Raw genomic sequence first — 11,212 nt, 5'->3', positions numbered from 1 at the left:
ATTACTAAAACTAGTATCAAAATTTGCCTCAGTAAAGATCATGAAAGCTCATTGTAAGGTCTTATTTTGCAACTGGAAAATGCCCCCTTTTTTTTCAAAAAGGTACCATGTTATTGTTGTTGTTTTTTTCCTGGGTACAATCTTTGTAGCATTTGTAACAACAGAACAGGCTGACAGAATGGTAAGACTACATACACAATGTAAGAATCTCTTTGTCAGTTTAAAGAGGAATACAGCTGTGTGAAGATGTCTTGGCTATAAACACAACACCAAAGATCAGTAGTTTGACAATCAAGATAATCATTTTCCTGCTTAAGATTATCAAAAATGAATCATAGGAAATTGCCTTGTTTAAGTGTTGTAGGCAGACAGTCACTTGCACCCCCCTCCTGTCCCCCTTTCGTCCATTGCCCCCTTCCCACCTTCCTTTTACCCCCACTCTCTTCTCCCATGGTTCATTCTTTGATGTCATGTTGGGAACTTCTGAACATGGTCCTTTGCATATTTTCTCCTTTCAAGGCACCGCCTTCCTTGTCACACACACACACACACACAGCTGGGATGGGCGACAGTGCCATACAGTCTGGTACAGGAGGAAATTTATGCTTGATATATCTTTGATCAGGGCCAGCTATTGTACCCAGAATTTGTAAACACCGAGAGCATTGAGAGTCATTCATATGTTGTTACACATGGTTTGTTGTTTACCGGAGACAGATGGAACTTGGTAATTACGATTCCCATGTAATTGTGGTTGTGGGATACTTTGTGGAGACTAAGTGGAGTTGTTTGGTTGAAATGGAATCACACAGTCATTGCTGAATGGTATTTACAGGACTTGATAAGCGTGGAGAGTTGTATTGGTCAGTCATGTTTGGTGCACAGTATTATTGTATGTCACTGTTGGTGGCACGTATGCTGAATGGAGCTGGTTTTACCTCAAATAGATCTCTGTGGGAAGAATGTGAAGCACATTTGGACATGTGGTGAAGAGTGTTCTCTGTTTTTGATCCGATGACATACCTTGACATTTGTTAAACGAGCTTTTCGTGTTAGTGACCTCCAGCATATTTTGATCTTGTTTTCACCTGGGTTTTGGTTTTGTGTTTGTGTTCCTGGTGTGCTGCTTAGTAAGAAATGCGTAGGACTAGTGCTGCTATGTGATGCTGATTTCTGCTTTTCATGTCACTTTATAAAAACCACTCCATGTGGCCCTGCTATTGGGTTGAGGTGGCTATGTGAGTGTGTGCATTCATTATTCCTTGCCTTGTGATCCTACTCCTGTACCCCTTCTACCCCAGTTGACGCTACCCACAACCAACCCTTCCCCATATCCCCCCATACTCCCTCTTACCTCTGTATTTTTCAGAGCGAGGTAGTGAGAGAATCTGAGCACACATGTTCAAATCTCACACTCACCAGTGTTATCTTCCCTTCCATGCCCACTAGACCTTGACTGGTGGTCTGGGTGCTAGTTATTCAGATGAAACAATAAACTGAGGTCCTGTGTGAAGCATGTACTTAGCACATGCAACAGAATGCACAGCTACAAAAGGATTGTCCCTGGCAAAATTCTGTAGGAAAGTCCACTTGAAAGGAAAACAAATACACTTACAGGGAGAAAAAAAAAGAAACCCCAAATCCACACAGAGAAATCTGTTCTGACAAAATGTAATACAGTTCTTCTTCTTCTTCTGCGTTCACTCGTATGCACACGAGTGGGCTTTTACGTGTATGACCGTTTTTACCCCGCCATGTAGGCAGCCATACTCCGTTTTTGGGGGTGTGCATGCTGGATATGTTCTTGTTTCCATAACCCACCGAACGCTGACATGGATTACAAGATCTTTAACGTGCGTATTTGATCTTCTGCTTGCATATACACACGAAGGGGGTTCAGGCACTAGCAGGTCTGCACATATGTTGACCTGGGATATCGTAAAAATCTCCACCCTTTACCCACCAGGCGCCGTCACCGTGATTCGAACCCGGGACCCTCAGATTGACAGTCCAACGCTTTAACCACTCGGCTATTGCGCCTGTCTAATACAGTTCAATAAATAGATCATATAAAGTGTTTATGCAGACAAAAGATGGACTGTCAATATCGAAATGTTCCTCCTGTGCAATGTAAAGAAAATCAATTACAGGAAATTCTCTCTTTAAATTAGAAACTAAAATTCAATACCTTAAATTGTAACTATACTGCTAATAATTAGGTTTTTGTTCTGAAAGACGTTAGCATGTTTTGTTTTTACCAATCCCTTCATGAAACAGCATTTGTCTAACAAACTACCAGGTGACTCTAATTCCTAGTCTGAGATCAAGACCATTATTGCCTTTCTGGCATAGCAAAATGTGTTCTTTAAAAGCATACTGGAACATTTCTAGACCCACTGTTTAATACTACATTTTGTCTTGAAAACAGATAAGAATAATGGATTCAAAACTAAATAATTTCTCTTTATCTAAAACCATGTGAAAATGATAAGTAATTCTAAGATCTGTCTAAAACCACACACACACAAAAATGTTTAAATGAAAGAAAGAAGAGAAGAGCTGTTTCTCATCACACACAAATGCCTTGCAAACACACATTAGAAGAAACAATGCAGACAACGACTTGTTTTTCTATGTACTTTAATAGGGGTAGATTTCACAACAGGGTTTTCAAACGGATACTGTTGTTTTGATGAAGTTATGTGTGGACAGACCCACACGACCAACTCCGACAACAGACGATTGATTAGCTTATCACAGGAATAATGTGGAATAGACCGGAGGAGACAGGCGAGTGGCAAAACACTATACTTTCACTGACACGCCGGCTGTCAGTCCTCATGGGTACACCCACTTTCCTGCCATGGTACTGAACCATCTTCCGCTTGAAACTGTGAAGTATGCCTGTGAAAAACAGCACACACACACCTTCCACATGTCCAACAAAAGAGGACAGCATCGTGGCAGCTTTTTGCCTGTTTGGTGTTTTGGACCTGGCTGCTACAGCTCTATAATAAATTTTTTTTAAAGCCATGGGAAAAAGGTTTCTAACTAGTCTACAGGGTTGTGGTTTGTTCATAAACAAAACTGTCATCATGGTTGTTCTTTGTTTGTTTGTTTTTCTAATACAAACAATGTTAGTTCATATCTGCAAGATAAAATCTGGAATATTTAGAGCTGGCAAACTATTGTTTTGCAACTAGTTTAATGTGGAAGACACCACACTAACAAAAAAGGCTAACAAACAGTGAAATTACTTTGAAAAGCACCCTTAAAAAATCATGAAAAAGATAAATAGCACGTACAGTTTTAATTGTTTGCCACATGGTCTGGCTTGCTGTTTTCTATCATCTTAAAAAGGTTTCTATGAAGGTTTATGATACACTGTGCCCCAGTGTTGTTTTCCTCCGGGGCTGGACCAAAGCGCTTGCATCACCTGAAGAAACACACGCTGCTATGTACAACATGGCTGCCACGCTGACCGGCCAACAAGGAGGGGAGAGCACTGGACCTACAGTGACTTCTCCTTCTGGATGACCTCTTCCACACCTTTGCGCATTTCCTGGATGGCATCGAACTCTGACAGACCCAGACGCCTCTTGTTGGAGATGTCGTACACACCACCCACACTCTCGGTGTGCTCACCGTGGATTCCTGCAACACCAGACAATTCACATGACCACCACTGTATCCAGCTTCTGTCCTGTTCTAACAGTTCATTACAATACCCTGGCTGCTAGTTTCTTGCTCATATGCTTTTTCCACACACACACACACACACACACACACACAAAACCACAACAAAAAAACAAAAAAACCAAGAACACTTAACACAAACAGATATACCCTCACAGGTGTGCATTCTCACAAATTCATACCCAGTTCAGGAGATGTGAGTATTGATGTCCAAGAAGACAGGTGAGACAGGAAGAGATGGTCAGACAAACAGAGGAGCTGAAAGGCCTAAGAAGCACAGTATGACAAACACTGAGCACTGAAGAGAGACTAGAGAGCACAGCTAAGAAAAAGTAAGCATGCAGACGGAAGAGTGGTTCTATTTTTTCCTCAAACCATGCTCTCCACCTTCCCCTCCCTTCCCTCTAAACTCCCTGTCCAATCACTTGACTGACCTCTGGCCTGGATGTGGAGTTTGTCACAGAACTCCTTGAAGTCAGGGGTGGCTGCCAGTTTGGGGATCTTGATGTGCACAGAGGCACGCAGGGCTGTGCCCAGGTTGGAGGGGCAGAAGGTCAGGTAACCCAGGTTGTCCTTCTTGGCAAAGCTCAGCTTCTTCTCCAGTGTTTGGATGGCCTGCAAACACCACACTTCTGTCATGGGACACAGTCATCCACTGTGTACAGTGGGGGGGGGGGGGGATACTGGTATTATTATTACTGATACTTACATAGATCTTATCTTTGGTCAAAGACTACACGCTTTGCAAACAAAGAACCATTTGCACAGAAAGCTGCCTTCCTGGGTAGAGCCGACTGACAACTACAATCAGGTGCTCATCATTATTTTTCTGCATCTTTCAGTCAGGCTTCATGCCCATGTACACACATGTGTAATTATCAGAGCAGATTTTTCTTCAGAAATCTGCCATGGACAACTGTTTTGTTGCCATGGGTTTATTTATGTGCAGTAAGTGCATGCTACACATGAGACCTCGGTTTATCATCTCATCTGACCACCACATAAGGTCTGGTGAAGGTTGAGAAAATTCTGGTCCATTCCACTGTTACTGGATGCAGTCATCAGCTCTGCACAGTGGGAGGTCCTGTTATTCACCCTACACAACTGTCATTGGGAGCTATGTGGAAAGACAAGCTGACAGTGAACAAAAGTGAATGGAAAGCAGGATGCAGCAACCTGATATCTTGCTCTCTCACCACACACTAACTTCTTCTTCTTCTTCTGCGTTCGTGGGCTGCAACTCCCACGTTCACTCGTATATAGCAAGTGGGCTTTTACGTGTATGACCGTTTTTAACCCACCATGTAGGCAGCCATACTCCGCTTTCGGGGGTGTGCATGCTGGGTATGTTCTTGTTTCCATAACCCACCGAATGCTGACATGGATTACAGGATCTTTAACGTGCGTACTTGATCTTCTGCTTGCATATAAACACGAAGGGGGTTCAGGCACTGGCAGGTCTGCACATATGTTGACCTGGGAGACCGTAAAAAATTTCCACCCTTTACCCACCAGGCGCCGTCACCGTGATTCGAACCCGGGACCCTCAGATTGAAAGTCCAACGCTTTAACCATTCGGCTATTGCGCCCGTCACCACATACTAACATTTCCCCTTTTCTCTTCTCTTTTTAGCCTTTTTCCCCTCTCTTCCTGGTACTCTGCATTTATGCCTTACAGTCCAGTCAGCTGTATGCTTTCCAATATTATTTCAATTTATGTATCTTTTAGGGCTCGATTGATATTGTCTTTTTTTCTTTTTTTAAATAATGAAGTGAAGTTTACCTTTTCAACCCTTTTGATATGTGCAATATATCATAGCTTTAGGGGATCATGAAGCAGGGAGACAGAGGATGAGAAGGAGATGGGACAAGTGCATGTGAGCATGGCACTGCATGCATATACAAATGTATGAGTACTGTAGTTATTTCTTTCTCCTTGACTAGCATTGTCAAAGAAAGCTGAAGAACCTGGAATAAGTATGTGGATCATCTATAGATCCAGCCAAGGAAGAAGATGTTAAGTATGTTCATGTACAATTACCTATTCCTGTAACAACGAACTTGTGCTGGCTTAGTTTTCAGTGACCAGCGAAGGTCAAGAAACTGTTTCTCTTTTACAGCAGAATTTGTCAAGTTGATGGTGATTCTGTATTGCATTGTACAAGTTTATGTCACAACAGATTCCTCTTTCTGAAATCCAGGCTACTTTCCCCGGGGAGAACTTACCTTGACCAGACGCAGGTAGACCTCCTTCAGGTTGCCACCCTTTTGCATGGAAATCAGTCGCAAGTGGTCCTCTTCGTTGACCCAGACCAGGAACTTCTTGTCAGGGGTGTGGAAGATGCCGCGGCCAATTGGCCAGTCATCGTAGCCTCCAGCAGCCTTCAGGAACCTACACAAGTCAACTGACACATGTGACAAAGGATTCTTTTCTCTCCCTTTTTTTTATTTTTTCATTATCTTTTCTTTATTCATGCTCGTCAGTAGAGCCTTCAGAATCCAGTACAGATCAGCTTACACACATGATGAAGGATTTCTTCTTTTTTGGCACATGTGTGTGTCTTTACACACAACTAGAATTAGAATAGAATCTATGGAGATTGGTGACTGTTAACAGATGCATTTTTATCCAAGACTGTGAACAGACTATTTTTGGTGCCTAGAAAACTAATAATTTTATTTATTTGTTACCGTCGTTAGCCGCATGTGCAAAAGTCATAAGCCATATGTTAAAAAAATTAAACAATTTTCCTGAAATGACTAAATTTCAGTAAAAATTCCTTTCCCCCCTTTTTTTTTCTTTTGAACAGATCATAGGCCTGGAAAGTATAACTCATTATCACAGGCACAATCATAGTGTGCCAAAAGATTAACAGTGATAAAGCACAGGCCATGATAGAACAAGAAACTCTGTTCTTTCAGATGCTCATTCATGACCACTGTGCATGAAGTAATGAGACCTTTGCACAAAACACTTTAAAATCAAATTTCAGCAACCTCCATTTTGTATGCAAGATAAAGGTACATAATTTTTTTGTGAAAAATCAAAATGTGACATTGATGACTGTGGAAATAGCAATTGCCTGTTTACAATTTCTTGTTCCTTTCCCAGAAAGGCACTGTAATTATAACTGGAATGTGCAGAAAGAATTCATTTTGTTCACTGTTCAAGCCAGATCCTACTTTTGGTAGGCAAAGTATTTTTACAAAGGACACACACACACACACACACACACACACACACACACACACACACACACTTGAACAACTGTAACAGTGTAACTACACAGCCTCACTATGTTTACACACAGGAGCCAAAAATTCCAGGCCTCCATTAATCTTCATCACACAAACTGATTGCATGTTTATTTTTCTGCTTAGTCAGCTTGTTTATTTGTCAATTTTGATTTTCCATGCACACATTTCTGCACTCATCTAGCTTACACAGGTTGTTGGCACTGTATTGTATTGTATTGTATTGTATTTCTCTTTTTGTCACAACAGATTTCTCTGTGTGAAATTTGGGCTGCTCTCCCCAGGGAGAGCGCAACACTACACTATAGCGCCACCCTTTTTTTTTTGTTTTTTCCTGAGTGCAGTTTTATTTGCTTTTCCTATTGAGGTGTATTTTTCTACAGAATTTTTCCAGGAACAACCCTTTTGTTGCCATGGGTTCTTTTACATGCGCTAAGTGTATGCTGCACACAGGACCTCTGTTTATTGTCTCATCCAAATGACTAGCGTCCAGACCATCACTCAAGGTCTAGTGGAGGGGGAGAAAATATCGGCGGCTGAGCCGTGATTCAAACCAGTGCACTCAGATTCTCTTGCTTCCTATGCGGACACGTTACCTCTAGCCATCACTCCACTGTACATTATGCTATTATGTGTATACTTTATGTATAATTCTCTTCTGTGATGATGTTGCTTTTTATATATTTTCAGTTTAGATCACAACTTCAACTTCGATCACATGTGGGCTTTGCGTGATACATTTCTCACCCTTGTTTAGTTGTTGTTTTGTACTCTTCGTCTGGTCTAATTATACAATTATGTGTAAATTTCTATCTGTAATTCTCAACAACTTTGTTACTTTTATTTGTCTTTATCTTATATCATTTTAACATGGATTACTGTAGTGTCTTACTGCACTGTGCTCATTTTAATGTGTCTTCCTGGCAGATGGTTTCAGCCTTCTGGATGTTAGGGAACAGTGCTATATGGAATAAAATCTATTCAGTTATATATCTTTTTAAGGCACAGCAGCTACCTGTCACTGTCGTTGAACAGGAAATGGTCCTCAGTCAGCTGGTTCTGCACTTCCTTGGACATGCCAAGCAGGGGGTAGTATGTCCCATTCAGATCCCCCTCCAGGGTGTTCAGCGCCTCAACTGTCTTCTTCTCCATTTCAATACGATCCTGTCCACATGAGCCACAGTAAGTCAACAACTTAAACAACCATGAGAAAAGGAAGGGAAAACAAGTGATGCATGCATACTAATTCAAGCAACAGCATTGACGGGCGCAATAGCCAAATGGTTAAAGCGTTGGACTTTCAATCTGAGGGTCCCGGGTTCGAATCACAGTGACGGCACCTGGTGGGTAAAGGGTGAAGATTTTTACGATCACCCAGGTCAACATATGTGCAGACCTGCTAGTGCCTGAACCCCCTTCGTGTGTATATGCAAGCAGAAGATCAAATACGAACGTTACAGATCCTGTAATCCATGTCAGCGTTTGGTGGGTTATGGAAACAAGAACATACCCAGCATGCACACCCCCGAAAGCGGAGTAAAGCTGCCTACATGGCGGGTTAAAAACGGTCATACACGTAAAAGCCCACTCGCGTATATACAAGTGAACGTGGGAGTTGCAGCCCATGAACGCAGAAGAAGAAGAAGAAGAAGCAACAGCATCACTAACCAAAGCAGAGAAAGGCAAATCAGAGTAGGCAAAATAAATGATGGATGCCGTGATAAACACTTACAAACTAAACAGTGTTTCTGTAGACAGTACCAAAGGATCATTATGTCTGATGAGAGAGATTTATGCTTCATATTTTCCGTTTGATTTCTCAGTCATTAAGATTAAGAGTACCGGAATTTTCCATGACAACTAAATACATTAGCAGAGAGGCATTTAGCATGACTGGTTGAAGTATCACACTCATTCAAAACCAGAATGAAGAGTAAGCTTTTAGATTGTGTGTGTGTGTCCATGTGTTTGTGTGGAGGGATGGGGGTGCAAGTAAATGAATGCGTGTGTGCCTATGCATGCTAGAATATTTTTCCCCTTTGAAGCCCATCTCCTCTCCATTCTAGCTTCTAACATTTTTTTTTTCTGAAAAAAAACAAAGCCTGTTTCATTTTCCCTGCTGTTGTTTTCTTGCAACATAAGTTTCTAACAAGAGTGCTGAGACTTAGAAATAATTTTAAAGTTTCATCAATTGCGACATTGAATATGCACCTCTTTCCCTGCTGTTGTTTTCTTGCAACATAAGTTTCTAACAAGAGTGCTCAGACTTAGAAATAATTTTAAAGTTTCATCAATTGCGACATTGAATATGCACCTCCTTTGAGAGGACAGGAGGGAAGCCGAACGAGTCGTGTGAGCGACCCACACGCACACGGGTGGATACAATCATCTCCCCACTGGGATCCAGGTCACCAAAGTTGATCTCTGTCTCCCCAAAGGAAGGCTTGGGGTGTTTGAGTTCACCCACTTTGTGGTAGTCCTTGATGACTTTGTCGAGGACGGGGGCAAAAACGGTGTAGCCATCAGGGTCACAGGCATAGATGCCGACACCACTCTCAGGATTCTCACACCCTGCACATACATAAACATTTCTTTTTTTGAGTGTGGGCGTGGGCGTGGGCAGGAAGAATGGGGATGGAGTGGGGATCCATATAACCTCTGCAAAGTTCATCCCTTTTTTTCTTTCTTTTACTTCTTTAGGTAACATTTTTTCTTCGCTTTCAATGACATCAGAGTTACAAGGTTTTATTGACAGAGAATATGAAAACGTGATAATGACTTTCCAAGTCATTCTTGGTACAATATCTCTTATCACAACACCAGTACAAGTCCGCTCCTTCCTGCTCCCTAATACACACATGATGTGTTATCTCCTAACAGTCAACTGTGCAGCTGAGATCACATTGTCATGAGAGAACCCAGCACTTCTGCCTGGTCACTTCAGCAGTGTTTTATATTTTTTCTCATTCAACAAACACAGAAAATCATCCATCGAGCCCCAGTCTACAAGCAGAGGTATCTATTAACTTTCATCAGCAGTTAACATAGTTTCAGAGAAACAAACAGTACATTACAGCGCATCTCTAAGATCAACAAATTTGTACTGACAATAAGAGAAACATACCAAAAAGCTCACATTTCTTGCTTGAACCATGATAAAAAAATAGAATAAAAAATCACTAACCATCCTTGACATATCTGACATTTTCTTTTGGTAAAAGCAAGTAGTTCAGCACCTTTCCTTATTAACAGACATTAAATTTAGAATATGATCTTTTACACATGCTGACCTGAGTTTACTGGAGACACACACACACACACACACACAAGTCAGTGTGTGTGTGTGTGTGTGTGTGTGTGAACAGAATACTTTTTATTGTCATAAAACCTTAAAGTTTATAAGACACAATGAAACATAAACATGAGCATATTAAGAAGAGAAACATTCATGAACAAATTTCGCCAGCCTTGGCTGTATTTCTGTTAGAAGGATCAGTTCACTAGGCTTTGCATTTGGATGACATATATCGATTAGGAATCTGTGTCTGTAAGTATTGTACTTTACACAATTGTCTAAAAGGTGAATCTCATCTTCTAAACTGTTACAAGTATCACACAGTCTTTGTTCTTTCGGTGTATTTTTATATCTTCCCCGTTCGATTTGTAAGTCATGGGCGCTGATTCGTAACATGGTCGGTGCTTTCCTGTGTTGTGTATTTGCTGTATTCTTTAAATACAGTTCAATTTTAGAATTTGTCACAGCGTTCTTGTAAAATGCTAATTTAGATGAACTGTCATGTTTCTGTTTCCAAAATTTTATATATTCATTTTCAAGCTTCTTGGATACAGTATGCTTTAATTTTTTAACACTAAAAGTGAACTGATTTTTCCAAACATGATCTAACCCAGTGCTAGTTAATACATTTCTTACGAAAAGTAGCCACTTAACATTTTCATTTGTTTGACGATACATGCAGTTATATGTTGTGTATACAAGTGAATTTTGATGAAGCTCTAATATGTGTATCCAATAGCCAAAAACTTGACATATTATTTTTAGGCTAATAGGAAATCTTCCTAATTCTCCTAAAACGGGGAGAACCATTGCTCTTTTAAGTGTGTGTGTGTGTGTGTGTGTGTGTGTGTGTGTGTGTGTGTGTGTGTGTGTGTGATCCAAAAGACATCATATACACCTGATCCATAGGAGAGTCCCAGGAGGCATAAAGAAACCCTGGTCTTTCTGGTCTTCATACTTCCTTCC

The 11,212-nt window shown here is 41.0% G+C and overlaps 1 protein-coding gene across 1 annotated transcript in view; it reads right to left on the bottom strand.

Annotated features, from left to right (window-relative positions):
- Positions 1–2,623: 2,623 nt before the first annotated feature.
- Positions 2,624–11,212, bottom strand: part of LOC143298253 (arginine kinase Oct f 2-like) — a 38,912-nt gene continuing 30,323 nt past the window's right edge. Inside the window, exons 2-6 of the mRNA XM_076611066.1 lie at positions 9,266–9,522; positions 7,967–8,115; positions 5,923–6,088; positions 4,131–4,311; positions 2,624–3,654 (exon numbers count right to left, since the gene is read on the bottom strand). Of these exons, the coding sequence (XP_076467181.1) occupies positions 3,512–3,654; positions 4,131–4,311; positions 5,923–6,088; positions 7,967–8,115; positions 9,266–9,522 (896 nt within the window). The 3' untranslated portion in view covers positions 2,624–3,511. The remainder of the gene's footprint in view (positions 3,655–4,130; positions 4,312–5,922; positions 6,089–7,966; positions 8,116–9,265; positions 9,523–11,212) is intronic.

This window comes from Babylonia areolata, chromosome 23 (assembly GCF_041734735.1).
Source record: "Babylonia areolata isolate BAREFJ2019XMU chromosome 23, ASM4173473v1, whole genome shotgun sequence".
NCBI lineage: Eukaryota > Metazoa > Mollusca > Gastropoda > Neogastropoda > Buccinidae > Babylonia > Babylonia areolata.
The sequence above is the reverse complement of the archived record's forward strand: the minus strand, read 5'-3'. Positions and strand labels throughout refer to the sequence as shown.